The 17,144-nt window shown below is 55.5% G+C and overlaps 1 protein-coding gene across 7 annotated transcripts in view; it reads right to left on the bottom strand.

Annotated features, from left to right (window-relative positions):
• TBC1D16 (TBC1 domain family member 16) overlaps positions 1-17,144 on the bottom strand; it is a 76,517-nt gene that overhangs the window by 40,601 nt on the left and 18,772 nt on the right. For all 7 annotated transcript variants that reach the window (XM_047759267.1, XM_047759269.1, XM_047759268.1 and 4 more), the window contains one exon: positions 14,122-14,719. In XM_047759267.1, the coding sequence (XP_047615223.1) occupies positions 14,122-14,719 (598 nt within the window). The remainder of the gene's footprint in view (positions 1-14,121; positions 14,720-17,144) is intronic.

Below are 17,144 nucleotides of genomic sequence, written 5' to 3'. Positions count from 1 at the left end.
GTCTCTGGAGAGGCCATGGATGGCCCGTCCTGGGGGGGGGGTCATGCTGACAACTCTCCACCCATCAGATCCCCAGGGAGGAGGCAAAAAGTCGGGGGACAGTAGAGACCAGACAAGGAAAGGAGCGTCCGGGGGCCCCACAGCCAAGGGAGCCTGGCCTGGGTCTGAGCTCCCCCCACCCCCCACCCCTGTCCCCACGACCCTGGTCCCCAACAGCATGCCCCCGGGCAGCCCCTTGGGAGGAGGCAGTGGGAGGTGAGAGGGAGACAGGTGAGCAACAAAGGGCGGGTGGAGCTTCTTCTCTGGGGAAAGGGGGTGTGGGTGGGGGCGGGAGGCTGGGTGGCCACAGGCTTGGCGGGCAGTGGACACCCCTGGCTGCTCTGGGGGAAGCCTGCCATCTGCTGGGCACACGGAGAGCCCTCCTCAGCCGCAGGGCCACCTCCAGGAAAATAGAGCTTCAATGGACAGTGTTTGCCAGCTTCATCTTCCACGGCGGAAAAAGAGCAGCAGGGCTGTGATGCCCAGACAGACCTGATCGTGGGAAACCTCAGCGGCCCACGTTCGCGCCCGCCCGCGGAGCAGGCTCTTCTGCACGTCAGCTCTGTGAACCCCACAGAGACGGCTCTCCGCAGCCCCTCACGCTCTGCAGGGCACACAATGCGTCCTTTCACCCCAGGTGGGTCTGGTAGAGTGCGGCGACCTCCCTGGGGGGTGCCCGGCCGGCGGCTGGCCCTACACGTCACTGCTCGAGGTTTGGAAGCTCGAGGCACTGTCACTTTCAACTACCGTCAGGGAAACTTCGGAGACCCGACATCCGTGTTGGTCACGTCGCCCTTACCCTGAAGGTGAAAGCCTAGGAGCCTGTGCCTGTCTGTGCTCTCCCCAAAGGGGGGCCCGTGACCCCAATTAAATTGTGGCCATTGTGACTGGGACGCGGAGCACCAGGGAGTGTGCAGGGAGCCCGCTGTCACTCGACACCCTTCCTGGCAGCCCGGCAGCCTGCCAGGCTCGGAGAGAGACCGTAGCTACCAAAAATAATCCTCCCAGTGTTTAAATATTTACAGAAGCAAGACAGATCCTGATGCCTTTACCGTCTACAGGGCCGGCCTAACCGCCAGCCCCAGGGCTGCTGGGAGAGGCCACATCCACTACCGCCCCTTCGCTGGGTCCCAGGTCTCCTCCCCTCCCCCCCACCCCAGATGTGTACGGGCCTCCCTTCCCGGGAGCCAGGAGACAACCACCCTCCCTGCTTCTAGAACCTTTCCACTTCCAACTTCTCACCCCCATGTTACCCCAAGCCTGGCAGGCCCTCCATCCTGTAGCCCTTTCTGGCCCCAAAGCCCCACAGGAAAGGCCCCCTTTCTCTAGGGGGTCTGTACCCCATCAAAGAATATGTAACAGAAGAGGCGTGTGGCCATCTAAGCCCTCAGGCCGGTCTCCGTGCCTCCTCCTGGGGACCTCCAGTGCACTGAGGGGCCGCTCCCCCTGATGGCCGGGTGGGCACGGATGGTCACAGTCCAACCCTGAGGGTGGAGACTTGCCAGGGCACGTGGCTGGGCAGAGCTGGGAGGTGACCAGGTGCTTGGCTCCGAGGTGGCCACACGTAGGAACCATCTGTGTCACTGCCTGCAGCTCAGGGAGGTCGGGAACAGGCTCGAGGCCGCCTGTGGGCACCAGAGTCCAGGGCTGCTTCTGCGAGCCTCTGCCTTTCAAAGGCAGGCGGTTCGGAATGACCAGGGTGTCTAGGCTTCAGCTGTCTGATGGGCAGGGCAACCATATTCTCAGGTTCCCAAAACAGATCCCCTGAAGCCAGGATACATATTCTGGATAGGGGGGAAGGGCCACCAGGAGCCCTTTCTCCCTGGCACATCACAGGTATTTAAGGAACTTGGTGGAATGGAAACCCAAATAAAAATGCCTCGCTTCCTCTGTTGGGAAGGCGGCAGAAAACACAGGAACATTCCAAACAAAAGACAAAGGGCACTTGCCAATCCCCCTCTCTCACCTTTGGGGAGGATTTCATCAGATATTGGGTTGCATTGCAACAGCTAGGCGTGGGTCCCAAAGGCGGAGCATGGGCTCTCGTCTCACCTGGGAGGCACTGCCATGTCACTGCTCTGTGACCTCACGCTCAGAGCTCTCGAAGCTCACGTGGGCTCCGGGCCCTGCAGAGCCCCTGCCAGGGCTGCTGATGCAAGAGCTGGAAGCCCCTGGGGCCTCCAACTTCCCGCTCCCAAGCACAGCTCTGTGCAGGTGGAGCAACACAGGCCCCCAGAGAGCATCCTCACGCCCCCTGCAACAAATCATGAAGGTTGCATCAAGGACCCCCAGAGGGGCTGTCATGGTTTGTGAGCTGAGGGGGAAAGGCCAACAGCTTCATCTCCCTGTCCTTCGACAGCCATCCTGCAGTGGGAGCGTCAAGTCTCCAGAGAGCTCGGCCTCTCCCGGAGGCTGAACTTCCTTCTCTTCACTTCGGGAGGGTTGATGCTCTTATCTCCTCCCTGTCCTGACAGTTCATGGAAAGAGGCCAGCTTTCTAAAAGGAAGGCAGTCAACGGCAGAGCGACTTCAAGGAGACCCACCTGGGCAAGGGCCTGTCAGGCATCTCTCTGGAATCTTGCTCCGAGCCAGGGAGGGGTCAGGGTTACAACCCCTCCTACCCTCCCAAAGCAGGGGCGACAGAACCCTCTTTAGACCTTCTCCTAGAAGCTGCCCAGCAGTCAAGGACAAAGGAAGAGGACTGGCCAGAAAACATTAAAAAAAAAGAAGTAGGATACTGACCAGTAGAGACTAGGCCGCAGGCGGCTCAAGTACCTGAAATGTGGCGAATTAAAACTGAGATGTACTCTAGGGGTAGAGCATACATGGGATTCCCAAGACTAGATACAAAGATAGAATATTAAACAGCTTTCATCAACTTGTAATATTCTTTCTTTCTTTTTGCTTTTTAGGGCCACACGTGTGGCATATGGAAGTTCCCGGGCTAGAGTTCAAATTGGAGCTGCAGCTGCCGGCCTACACCACACACACAGCAACACTGGATCCAAGCCATGTTTGCAACCTGTGCCATAGCTCATGGCAATGCCGGATCCTTAACCCACTAAGTGGGACCAGGGATGGAACCAGCGTCCTCCTGGATACAAGTCGGGTTCGTGACTGCTGAGCCACAACGGGAACTCCAACTTTTCATATTAATTTATGTTGAAATGTTAATATTTTGGGTACACTGGGTGATCACGAAAATTAATTTTACATGTCTCTTTTTTACTTACTAAAATGTGGCTATACGACGCACACAAATTATGCCTGGCTGATTTTTAGCAACAGTGCAAAAGCGGTGCCATGGAGGAGGGTCGGCCTCCTCCGTGGTCCGGGGGCGAACATCCCTGGGTGTAAGAATGAACTTACCCTAAGCCTCACTCCTTACTCCTTCCACTGAAATTCACGCAAACTTACGGTGATGGGAAATGCAAAACTATAACATTTCTAGGAAAATAAAAGGACTCAAGGCCAGGCCAGGAGTTCTTAGACTTGACGCTGAAAGCAAGATCCGTAAGAGGAAAAGGTGATCAACCGGGTGTCATCAAAATCACAGTATTTTCCTTTGTGAAAGATCCTGCTAGGAGAATGAAAAGACGATTACAGGCGAAGAGAAATACTTCCACCACCATGTCTGAGAAAGGACTAGTAATGACAAATGTGTGATTCCATTCATACGAAAGTCTTCTAGACAATTGTTTAAAGAACTAAAAAATGCAATAGTTTAAAAACATAGAAAACAGGCAAAGGACATGAAGAGACGTTTCACCAAAGAGCATCTAAGACAGCAGAGAAACACATGAAAAGATGCTCAACATCACTTATCATCAGGGAAATGCAAATTAAAACCACCATGCGATCTCACTACACACATAGCAAAAGGGCCAAAAAATAAAAATAAAATAGTGACCAGACCAAATGCTGGTGACGATGTGGAGAAACGGTACCCCTCATAATGCTGGTGAAAATGTAAGATGGCGCAGTTACTGTGGAAAACAATTTGAGTAAATTTCTTTTAAAATGAAACAGGCAACCACCACACACAGAGCCCAGCAATCGCGCCCCTGGGAATTGCTCCCAGAGAAGTGGAAAGTATGTTCAGGCAAAACCCCGTACACAAACGTCCACAGCATCTTTATTAATACGCACCCCAAACTGAAAACAACCCACTAGTGTCCCTCCTTAAACTGGTCCAGGCATAGCATGGACTACGATCCAGTAATAAAAAGGAAACAACCACTGATACACACAATGGCTTGGATGAGCTCAAGGGAGTGAGGCTGAGTCAGAAGGCCCAGCTCAAGGTTACAGAGTGTGCGATTCCATGTATACGAGAGTCTTCTAGAGATGGAGACGAGTTGTGGCTGCAGCTGGGAGAGGGAGCAGATGGGAGCCGAGTGGCGACGGGGCAGTTTTGCACCTTGATCGTGAAGGTGGTGGCGGCGGCACAAAGCTGCACATGAGATACAACTGCACAGGACTCTACCCCCCACCACACACACACAAGTGGGTGCTTGAAAACCCAGCGAGATCTGTGCGTGGGACCCACCCCCCATTTCCTGCCCTGGAGTGTGCACTCTGGTTTTACACAGGATGTTGCTATCAGGGGAGATTGGATGAAGGGTGCACAGCACCTCCCTGCACATTTTTTTTTTTTTGCAACTTCCTGTGACTCTATAGTTATTTCAAAATAAAGCTTCAAAAAAACAAGACTGCTGGGGAGTTCCTGGTGTTATCTCTGCAGCAGCTCAGATTCGATCCCTGGCCCAGAAACTTCCACGTGTCTCCCGTGCAGCCAAAAACCAAAACAACGCCCTCCCCCCCAAACGAGACTACTAGAAAAATTTAAATCCCTCACGTGGCTCACAGTACGTGTCTACTGAGCAGTGCTGGTTTAGACCAGGAGTCAGCGCACGATGGCCTGTCTTGGTACAACCTATGAGCTAAGACTTTTTTTTTTTTTTTAAATAGACTTTGTTTCTTAGAGCAGTTTTAGGTTTACAGACAAACCGAGTGGAAGGTACAGAGGGTTCCTAGACAGCCTTCCACTTAGACCCAGCGTTTCCCCGATGTTAGTGTCTTGAGTTAGCACGTTCGTTGTGAGTGAGGAGCCACTGTCTCTACGTTATCATGACTCACCAAGCCCACAGTTCACATGACGGTTCACTCCTGCTCTTGCACATCCTCTGGGCTTTGACAAATGTGCAGGGACATGTGTTGCCATTCGGTATCATCCAGAAGTGTTTTACTGCCCTAAAAATCCTCTGCGCTCTATCCGCCACTCCCTCTCCCCTAATCCCCAGCAGCCACGGATCCCTTTTTACGGTCTCCATAGCTCTGCCTTTTCCAGAAAGTCACAGAGTCGAAATCACACCGTCTGTAGCCTTTGGGGATTGGCTTTGCTCCCTGAGCAACACGCATTTAAGTCTCCTCCACGTCTTTCCCTGTCTTGATAGCTCCTTCCTTTTTCGCACGGAATAGAATTCCCTGGTCTAGATGTCCCAGTTTATTTCTCCAGTCACCTACTGAAGAACGAGCATCTCAGTTGCCGGCACGTTTTGGCACTGATGAAGGAAGCTGCTATCTGTGTGCAGGTTTTCGTGGGAAGAGTGGGTCTGAACACCTTAAAACGTTGAGAAAGTCACAAGGAGAAAGATATTTTATGACACATGAAAATCAAATGAAATTCAAAGCATCCATAAATCAAGTTTTATGGGAACCCAGCCACGCCCAATCACTTCCATGTCGCCAGTGGCTGCTTTCTACGGGCAGAGTTAAAAAGCCGTACGGCTCAACAAGCCAAAAACACTTACCATGTGGCCCTTTACGAAAAAGATCTGCTGACCCCTGAGATGGACCATCGCAATCCCCATCTTTTTTTTTTTTTTTTCCCAAACATTTGCTAGACTGCAAAGCAGTTTCCTCCACTAATAGTCAATAGTGTTGCCCCCCCCGCCCCTTTGACTGATAGGATTTGCTAAATTTTTTTGGCCATGCCCACAGTATGCAGACGTTCCCGGGACCAGGGATCAAAGCTGTGCCACAGCAATAACCAGAGCTACAGCAGTGACAACGCCAGATCCTTAACCACTGGGCCACCAGGGAACTCCACAATCCCCGTCTTTGAAAGGCCAGAGAGAAGTAAATCAAAATGATTAGAGCAGTGCTGGAGGGATCGATGACCATAAATATTTTCTGTATGCCCTTTCTTCCAAATTTCTAAAATGCGCATACATATTGCTGTTGTCACTTCTGAAGCAGATTTCCACAGCATCTTTGCTTGGGCCCCGTGGCCCTCCTGGGAGGCTCTGGAACAGACCCAGGGAGCTGAGAGGCTGGGCCAGGAGGGGTGACTGATATGCCAAGTGGGGACAGAAAGAGGGGCTTCACAAGGGCCCAAGCTGTTTTGCTGTTTTGTTTTTAACTTCAGAGCTGGTTCCTTGGGTAGGAGCCTTTGTTCTCTGACCCTGCGCCTCAGCCTCCTCTAAATGAAATAAGAACAGCCCCGACCTCGGGCACTGTTCCAAGAGTTAAATGGTCGGTACCCACAAAGCATGAGCTGGATTGAAATGTGTCCCCCTAAATTCACGTCCACCTGGGACCTCCCAATATGACCCGATTTGGAAACAAGGTCTTTCTGGATGTAATTAGTTAGGGACCCCAAGGTGAGATCAACCTGGATTGAGCGTGGACCCTAAATCCAGGGACTGGTGTCCTTACAAGCAGAGGAAAAGCCATGTGACGATGGAGGCAAGAGATGGGAAAGATGCGGCCACAGGGAACGGCTGGAGCCCTGGGAGCTGGCAGAGGCAGAAGGGCTCCTCCCTGGCCCTTCGGAAGGAGTGAGGCCCTGCAGACACCTTGATTTCAGACGTCTGGCCTCCAGAACTGCGAGGGTCCCTCTCTGCTTTTCTAAGCTGCCCGGTTTGCGGTCCTTCCGTACAGAGGCCCCAGGGAACTAATATAAAGCACTTAGAACCAGGCTGGCACACTGGTAGGGGCCATAAAAGTGCCACTTAGATTTTTATCATTCTCGTAAATGATTACCATTTGCGACTCTGCATTGAGCCCTTTTCCAAGTGCTTTCATTCAAAGTCTCACTTTGTCCTCACAGTGGTCCCACTTCACAGATAAGGAAAAGTGAGGCACAAAGAGATTACACACTTACCAAGCTCATGCCCCAGGGATTATACGTGGCTTGGTTCACATCCGACGGCAGACCTCGCCCCCCTCCCTCCCCAGACAATGCCTCTGAGCCAAATGGCTCCCTGAGTCTCACATCAAAGCACCGGGTTGCCTGAATTCCCTGGCAACCCCTCCAAGCTCCTGGAGCCAGGGGCAGCCGCCGGCCAGTGCGCTTCCAGAGCTGCAGGGCAGACGGTGAAGGGCCATCATCGGGCCCCAGGCAGTGCCTGGCTTCCCTGCCTGGCAGTGAGGCTCCCGGGCTGTTTCCAGGCTGCTGAGGCTGGGCGCCCATCGCAGGGCTCAGTCCCACCAGCTGCCCTTCTTGGAGCGGCTTCCTTCGGGCCCCTGGTATCAGCCACCCCCCCAGGCTTGGGGAGGGGGGAGCAGCGTGTGACTGCCACCTTGACTGGGGGGGGGTGCGGGCGGAGCAGACGGGTGGGGGCTTGGAGGGAGAGATGCCGGCACAGAGCCTGCCGAGTGCCACAGAAACATAAGACAAGATTAGTCTTAACGACGCGCAGAACAGATTGCAGGGTGTCGGAAGATGGGATGTTTTAAAGAAATAAATCTCAGCTCCCGGTTACAGAAGCACAAACAAACCCAAACAACAGATCTTTGGAAGCTGCTAGCTTCTCGGCTGCCAGACTGCTGCTGGGGGCCCCAGAGGGTGAAGGTGGGTGTTCCTGGAGCATCCGCAGGACATCCGGGGTACCTGGGCTGCCCCACAACTGAACTCAGCGGTGTCTTCCTGAAATTTGAGGGGTAGGCAGTGCACCTCTGCCCCAGCGTCCGGCCATCCCGTTTCTCCCCAATTCCCGGCCGCTCTACCTCCTAAATCTCTCCGGAACCCACTCATGCCTCAGCATTCTATCCTGCAGCTGGACCACCCCCCCTCTTCAGCAGCTCCTGGCCCTTCCCTCACCCCATCCCCGGCCCCACTGCTGCTGGAGTGGCCTCCAAGGACAGCCACTGGTCCAACCTCTGGCCCTTCCCCTTTGCTCCCCCTCCTCGTCTTCTTAGGGCCCCAAACTTCCAGCCCCTCCCTTCTTCTCAGCACCCCCATCCCTCTTCCCTCACCTCTCAGAGAGGGTTCTTATTTGCTGTCAGCTACTCTGAGCGGGAGGACGTGAAGGGCATCTCCCTCGCTTGTGTCATGCCCCCTCCCCTGCAGATTTCATTTCTTCTCCCATTTCAAGACAAACTTCTCACTCTTGCGAGCTTGACCACCTGCCCTGAGATGGTTGGACAGAAAAGGAACGGCAAGTCTGTTTATGCAAACTGCCCAAAGCAACAGGAATCTCACAGCAGCACACAGCCTGCCCCCTCGCCAGGCTTTGGGTGACCCTGTGGCAGCCCCTCGGCAATAACACTCAGCACTTGAAGCTGGGCCCACCAAGTTCACAGGCTCTGGGTCCTTCTCAGAGGCTGGATTCTCCCCAGAGTAGGGTGGGAGGAGCAGGGCCAGTTACACCGACACTGACGAGAAGGTATGAATAATTCAGCCTTTACAGCTGATCCTCTGGTGTCATAGAGCCTTTTCCTCCTAAAGGCAAAAAGCACTTAAGATGCCATTTATTTCAGCCTGGCTCCCTCCGCGGGGTGGGCGCCGGCATGCTGTCGCAGTGACTGCCCTTGGGGCTGGCTCTGTCGTCATCACCCCCCCACTGGCTTCTGCCTGTGACCCCTCCTGCCACCAACCCCTCTGCATGGGGCTGGGTTGGGGCACCTTTTCACTTTTCTGGTCTTTTCCTCTTTTTCTCTTGACAGAGCATTTTGAGGGGCTCTTTCTTGCCAGGAGGACCACCACCCCCTCCACCCCTAACAAGCACCGTTTCATCTGGACCCGCGCTGTCCAGCACAGAAGCCCTGGAAGCCTGTGGCTACTGGACTTTAAATTCACTGAAGATGAAAAAACTAAAAGTCTAGTTGCTTGGTCACCATAGCCACATTTCCATAGCTGCACTGGCCAGCATTCATCACCGTGGAAAGTTCTATAGGACAGCGCTGGTCCAGACCTAGGTCTCACGGAAAAGCCATGGTGCAAGGCAGTGAACTTTAAATGCCACACAAACTGCTCTGGGAAAGGGGCAGGAACTCTGCAGAGCTAGCAGGAGTCATAGAGGAGACCTGCAGGCTGGCTGGGTTTTCAGCAGGGGAGGGAAGGGCATTCCAGCTGGAGGGAGGCTGGGAAAGGTGAGTCTTCTAGGGGCAGCCGGCAGAAACGCAGCATGCGTGGGAAGAGAGAGGAGAGGTTGAGAGGCAGCTGAGCATCTGGGGAGGACCCCAAGGGCAGGTGGCTTGCGTCCCCCGAGGCTGCGCCTGGCCCTCCTGGACCCATGCCTGGCTGGCTGGATCCCTGCACTGATGACACCATGGAAAGAGACCCCATGTGGCAAGGCCACCCAGCCCATTCTGCAACCCGAACACCACCCTTCACTCAGAACAGCCACCCTAAGAACATACACCAAGGATGGCAAGACCTAGGGATGAGAAAGCGGAAACACGACACACATTCACCCGGTGGGGGGTGGGCACCAGTGATGACTCTGGGGCTGAGATGGCAGGCCATTAGCATCGGCATCCCAGGAAGGACCTCATATGGCCCTAGGGGCCCTCTCAAGGGTGCAAGACAGCCGGTGAGGGTGAGCCAGTCTGAACTGTGCAGGGGTTTTATAGACTATTTGTAAAACTTGTTTCATCGTAAGATTAATATAATTACAGCATAACATTTTTGCAACATGAGAGAAGAAAAAAATTACTCGTAACCGCACTATCCTAACATTTTGGCACAGCTTCCGCTCAGCTCGTGCTGTCCAATGCGGTGGCCACATGTGCCACTTAAATTTATCTCCAACAGTATTATGTAAAATTAAAAATTCAGTGCGTTGGTCGCACCAGCCACCCTTCAAGTGTTCCCTAGCTGAATGAGGCAGTGGTGCTATCTGGAAGGCCCAGATCTAGAAAGATCCAGTGTGCAGTGCTGCTTGGATGGCCTCATTCATGCACCAGGCTTTTGCGTGGATTGCAATCAAAACGTGCACATAATTTGCAACCTGCTTCGTTTTTGATACGCTATAAATTTCCACACGGCAGTACAGCCTTTACAAATACTGCACTTTCTCCCATCTGGCAGTACGGAGGTTCTGAACCATTTGGGGAGCCAGAAGGCACCCCCTCCTCAGGAAAATGCATACCCCTGAGCACACATACAGGAAGTGGCACAAAACCTCAGGGGACTCGCAGGCCCCCGTTCTATTAAAGCCCCTTGGCCTGGTACCTGAACCGAAATGGGTGGGTTTCCCTCTCTAGATTCTTCCTCCTTTCCCTCCGCTTATGAGGAACAGTATGTTGAAGTCTTCATGCAAATGTGCTTTATTTCTTTTCTTCTCTCTCTCTCTCTCTCTTTTTTTTTTTTTTTGTCTTTTTGCCATTTCTAGGGCACATGGAGGTTCCAAGGCTAGGGGTCTAATCGGAGCTGTAGCAACTGGCCTACACCAGAGCCACAGCAACGCGGGATCCGAGCCACGTCTGCAACCTATACCACAGCACACGGCAACAGCGGATCCTTAACCCACTGAGCAAGGCCAGGGATCGAACCGCAACCTCATGGTTCCTAGTCGGATTCGTTAACCACTGAGCCACAATGGGAACTCCAAATGTGCTTTATTTCTGTAATTATTTCTTAGGACAAATTTTGGAAGAGACCTTTTGGTTTAGGGAGCAGGAGCTGTGTTTCCGTTCATCATATTGCCGCATACGACCCCAAGGTGGAGCAATCAACGTGCCACATGGGGATCTACATGGGGCTCTGTTATATGACGCCCTCACCCAACTGGCCCTTCAGGGCAGAAATGAACAATGGGCTGGCCACTTGTCTAGTGGGCATCCTCACTTTTATCCCAATCTGAAGCCTTGATTGCTGGCACTATGGAAGGTGCGAGGCTAAGAGAGCCACAGACCCTAACCCCTGCTCGTAGAACTCAGACCTCAGTGGTGGGAGGGTCTATGGTGATGAGGAAGTGGCCCAGCTCCCCTTGTCCACCGATTTCCCAATAGGCCTTGGACACTCATATGGTCAAAGATTTCCAGCCATCACTGTGCTGGGGCTCGGGTGGCTATGGCAGGTGACCTTGCTATCTAGGATGAGGCTAGACCCAACAGGTAACACATGAATGGGCACTGCCATTGTAGCCACTCAGCCCTTCTGTGAACTACCTGCCACATAACAAAGCGTTTGGGGGACTCTGGGATGGGGGCTCTTCTACCCCACACATCCCCCAGCCACACGCTCAGCCTGCACATGTAGTTCTTAAGTTCTGCCACCAGAGGGATCCTGTGAGCCAGCCTGTCTGCTCCCCTCCCAGGGACCCGATTCCAGTTAGATTAGAAGCCTCTGCTCAGGAGCCACTATGGGCGAATTCATGTCCTCAAAGACAAGCTCCTGAGGGGTGTCTGGTCCAGTGGATGCTGGCACTCTGGGACCTCCTGCTAGATGCCCTCTGCCTGAGGCACAAGGCCCATGCTTTTCTCCCCGTGCTCCCCATCACAGTAGCAGTGGTCAACCCCAGCTGCGCTTTGGAAAACCCTGGGGAGTTCAAACGCTGCTCATGCCCAGGCCTAAGCCCAGCCATTCTGGTTCAGTCGGTCTGGGTGCGGCCCAGGCATCGGGAGCCATAAAAGCTGCCTGGGGATTCTCATTTTTCACTGGGCTGGGTAAGCTTGCTCTCTAGCGTCTAGTACCACGGACCATTTAGTCCAAATTTCCAGGCCCATCACCAGGTGGGCACTGTGGGGGGTGAGAGGGAGCAGAGGAGCAGCAGCTCTGCTTCCAGGGTCAGATATGATGGGGAGACAAGTTGGCATCTCGGCTCCAGGAGCAAAGAAGCAAGGAAACTGCAATGAAGCCTGGTGTAAAGTGCATAGCCCAGCGCCTGCCCAGCCCCTTCTGGAATTCGTATCTGCTTCTTTTTAAGCTCCCAGCAGCCTGTCAAGCACAACCGGGTCAGGAACCAGGGTGCCTCCATGTAACACCTCTCATGTTCTGTCTCAGAGACAGGCTGGTTCCACCTCAGCCCCACTCCTGGCAGGCGGAAAGGGAATCTCATTCATGGCCGTCCTGCCTCCACCCAAAGCCTGGGCTGAACTGGACTGACCAGGCTAGAAAAGCAAGTGATATGGAATTGTTGGGGCTCCACGGAGAGGGAGGGATCTCCCCGATGACACCACCGTCTTCCGGGCACGCCCAACAGACTAACACTCCCAAATCCAACCTCACGTGAACATCGTGGGAATATCAGCCAGCCATAGAAACACAAATCCAAGAGTGCACCCCTGACACGCTTGGATGGACCTTGAGGACATCACGCTTCGTGAAAGGAGCCAGATGCAAAGCGACACCAGCGGCATGACCTCACTGATGTGACGGGTCCAGAACAGGCAAATCCACAGAGACACAAGGTGGATTCGTGGCTTCAGGGGCTGAGGGAGGGGGACGAAGAGTGACTGGCAGCATGGCACCATGAGAGGGCGCTCTGACAGAGCCCTGCCTGGTCCTCTGGTCAGAGGACCTTCTGGGCCCCTGGAGTCCCGGGCTACAGCTGACCGCTCCCCTTACACACGCCGGCTGGGCTCCAGATGAGTGTTATCGGGTCACCGCTGGGCTTTAATGGACAACATCTTACTGAGTGGACGACAACAGGAAAGAATCCATCTCAAATTCCTTTCCACTGAAGCCAGCGAAGCAGCCTGCCTTCTTCGCTTCCAGGCTTCCAGCCCTCCCGTAGACCCAGCTGGGTTCCAACCTGGCTCAGCTCCTGAACTACTCTGTGAACTCCAGCAAGTTCCTTAACTTCTCTGTACACAGGGGGTGGTGTTAGGGCCTCCATCACAGGGTTTGGGGTGGCTATGGGCACAACAATAAGTAAGCCATGGCACACACGCCCAGGGTCCGGACAAAGCTCAGACCATCCACCTCATTACACGTGAGCTCGATAATCGCGTGCTGACCGTCTGAGTAACGCCCGCACTCAGATCACCCCCATCACCATTGTTAACCGAGAAATCCAGGGAGCGCGAGAAGCCCAGCCGAGCATGGGAAGGGCTGCTGCCCCTGTTGCCCTGGGTGAGCGCAAGCCTGTAGTTCCTGCGTCTTGGGCGTGCCCGCTTCTGTGAGCCCCTGAGGACCCCTAACGACGCTGCATGTGGCCCCCGCAACACTGTGACAACCTCCCCCATGAGGCACGTGCACGTGGATCTCGCTGCTGCCCCTCCAGGCTGTCGCCTGGGCCACGGAGCCCCCAACGTGTCCAGCCATCCTGTTCCTCTGGGCTCTCAGGCTGTAGAGTAACCAGCCAACCTCCCCCTGGGTCTGTGATCCAGCCGCTTACAGCTCAAGGGCATGAGAGGTAGAAAGGCTAGGAGCCCCTTGGCCAGCTTGGACACAGGGAGAGCACAGAGCCTGGCTGGGGACCAGGCCTCCCCCACAGGCCTTCTGCCACCACCAGGCCTCCCGGAGTCTGCCTGGGGTTATGGGATAACGGACCATCTCTGCCGTTCCAGGGATGCCAGGAAAAGATGCCAGGACTCCTGGGGGCCTAGTTCTGGGCGGGGGGGGGGGGGTTGGACTGGGTTAAGAGGCCAGTTAGACCTGGCAGGGACTGTTTAGTCCTAGGGAAGGGGAGTGGAAGGGGGAGCCCCCAGCCCCCCACCCCAGGCTCGGCATCTGTCACAGTGCCCTGGGGCTGCAGGAAGTAAGACACAGGGTGTGGAGGCTCTGGCGTGGGGAGAGCCTGGTGCCTACAGGATGGAACACAGACATCCTCAGTGCTCCGCAAGCAGAGCCGGGACACGTGCCAGGGCTCCGGGCCCCAGAGGCGCCGGGCGGGAATCGGGAACTCACCAGCTCTCGCTTTCCAGGAACACCGAGCTGCTGCTCTCCGCGAGGGCGGCGCTGATGGGCGAGAGGCAGAAGGGCGAAGAGAAGGCCTCCGAGTCCGAGTCAAAGGAGCTGGCCCTGCTCACGCCCTCGGCCGACAGCTCCAAGGAGCCCTCCTCCTCGCCCGCCTCGGGCCGCAGCTCCCGGCCCTCTTCCATCCCGTCCTGCGAACCGACCGCTGATAAGATTCCCGAGTCGCTGTGGACCGGCTGTGAGGCGGGGAGGGGGCCATCTGTCCCCAGGCCCAGGGCCAGCTTCTCCCTGTCCTCGGACGAAGGGCTGGCGTGCTCGGGGTCCCGGATGCTCTGGGCCACCACCAGGATGTCCTCGTCCCTGGGGGTCAGGGAGGGCCTGGGCTCCGTGGGGGATGGCTGGTGGGGGGCCCCTGAGCTCTGGCTGCGTCGGCCCCGATGCCGGGGTGCCTTGCGCACTGGGGAGCTCTCGGGGGTGATGTAACGCAGCGCCTCTTCGTCCTGCTTCTGGATCCGGGAGTTGGGGACCCACGCGAGGATGAGAGTGGCCCCCAGCAGTTCATCCTTCTCCATGTACAAGCACAGGTAGCCTGTGAGGGGTCAGGAGGACAGGTGGTTAGGGAGGGCCCTGCATGACGCACCTCTGGTTGGCTTCTCAGAGGAGCACACCCACGTTAAAACTGCGGCGCTGTGCAGACTAGCCGAGCTCCAGACACAGCCCGGCCCAAAGAAAACATACCCAAGGGACACAGTTGGGCTCGGGACGAATGCGAGCTGTGGGCATTTTCTAAGCACACACACCTTGCAGATCTGGGAGGCCCGGGCCCGCAGGACGCAGCTTGTCCTCCTCCTTGGCTCAGTCCCCCATCCTGTCACTGTCTGGGGCCCCAGAGCTCCCCTGCCTCTAGCAGCCGCCCGGTCCGGGTAGGCGCAGACAGCTGGGGAGGAGCACAGGGACCCAGGAGCCCCACCAGCCTCACAGCCTCGCGGGTTAGGAGGGACGCAGGTTGCAGGTTTGATTTCTTTGTCACAAAAAGAATCAATCTAAGGTGAATGGCAGTGGGCTGTTTCCAGTCGGCCACGGATCGTTAGCGTTTCTTCTCTAATGATGCTTTTTTGGAAGAAGGGGCTGTCTTCGCTGTCATGGCCCGGATAGCTGACAACGACGAGAGGAGTGACTCTCCAAGGCTGGAGGTGAGTGGGCGAGCTCTCTGGGCCCCCGATGCTCAGTCTGGGGGCGGGCAGCGCTCCCTCCTGCGGCACCTGTTATTTCAGGTGGGCCTATCGCCTCAGTGTTCCAGGCCTCCTGGTCTCTGTTCTGAGAAGCCCCCAAGGCACAAGATGGGGCCCCTCCTGAGCCCCAAGGCTCCAGCTCAACACAGAATCATTCACACGGCTCCTGTTTCCAAAAGGGGGGGGACTCAGGGTGGGGGGCTGTCAGCCAGTTGTGCAGAAGAGTCATATTTGGGTGAGCCTGAGTGTCTCCACACCCTCAGATCACAGGGCTTTGCGCTGGGAAGGGAGCCTGGGACCTGGGGCCTCCTCTCCCTCCCCTCCCATCACAACAGGATGACACCGGAAGCCCGCCAAAGGCTGCTGCTCTTTTTGTTTTATGCCCAAGACATGCAACAACCTCAGACCCAAGCCTAGAATCTGTGCCCTCCCCATACCCTCAGAGTTGGCTCTGTAGTAAGGCATCCTTGGGGTCAAGAAGACATGCCACCCAGAGCCTGCATCTCCTTCTAGAGCACACCCCCGGGACCAGGACCTTAGAGGCCCCTGTCCACACAGTCTAGAGTCTGCTTCCAGAGCCTGCTTGAGGTTTGCCACCTGAACTGTATGTAGGCCTGCGGACAGGCTGTGGTGTCCCCAGCGGCATGGCCAGGGCCCCTGTAGTGCAGGAAAGAGCTGGGGCTGGAAGCTGGCTCTCCTGCTTTGGGGTCTGGAGAGTCCGGTGATTCTAAATCTGCACTTAATCATCCAGGTGACTGTAAAGACCAGCTCAGCAAGGTAGGAGGACAGAATACTTTTCAAAGAATTTATTAGCATACTTTAAACTTTCTAATTAATTTATTCAGTACTTTATTGACACATCATTTACATGCAATAAAGTGTCCAGATCTGATTGTAATTCATACCTTTTAATTGTACGGACATCTGATGGGGGGGGCCTCTGTCTGGACGTGGACAAGTTGCAGCCAGGCTGCAGGTGCACTCGGCCTGGGGACCTGGAAGCACCCTTCAGCAGCCTGGGGAGGCCATGGGAAGAGCCCAAGGCCTGCCCTCGCCCCGTCTCCACCCTCGGCTGCAGCTGAGGAGCATCTCTGAGCATCGGCATCCTTGTCCGAGAGAGAGGCCTGCCTGGGCTCTGGCCACTCTCAGGAAGTTATCATGCAAATTAAATCAAGCCATACATTTATTTGTTGTGAGTCATTTGCACGGATGACGAAGGAACACACAGGCCGCTTGCATCACTAACCCACCTTTCCGATGCTTCTTCCAGGCAGCCAGGCTGAAGGACCCAAGAGTGGGGGCCGAGCTGCCATGACCAGGTCGAACACCCCCAGGCCCCCAGCCTGACGACAGTCACAGTCAGGGACACCTCTGCCAAGAGAACCTGTGGCTCTGGGCCTTAGCGCACAGGGCCGCCTGCCGTTTCAGGGCTCAGAACACGACTGGAGCCCTGGGAAGTACACGGTTTCTTTCTCTGCGGCCTGGCAAAGGATAGCAGAGTCATCGTCACCACGGGAAAAGTTTCCCAGGGATCAAGGCCAGCCACAGGCTGCCGTGTCCGGGAACGGCCCTGGGTAAGGCGGTTCCTGGGCAGGAGGCTCAGGAAAGGACCCGCTTCCATCTCCATCCCTGCGGAGTCTGAGTTTTCTTCCCTGATTTAGAAACGGTGGATTAAAGGACAGAGGGTGCCCAGGACCAAGGATTTCCACGTCCCCAGCTTCCCAGACCCACTTCACACCCCACTGGGTCCTCACTGCCAACCTCTAGGCTGCGGGGAGGGAT

This window comes from Phacochoerus africanus, chromosome 14 (assembly GCF_016906955.1).
Source record: "Phacochoerus africanus isolate WHEZ1 chromosome 14, ROS_Pafr_v1, whole genome shotgun sequence".
NCBI lineage: Eukaryota > Metazoa > Chordata > Mammalia > Artiodactyla > Suidae > Phacochoerus > Phacochoerus africanus.
This window is presented reverse-complemented; position numbering and strand designations above follow the sequence as displayed.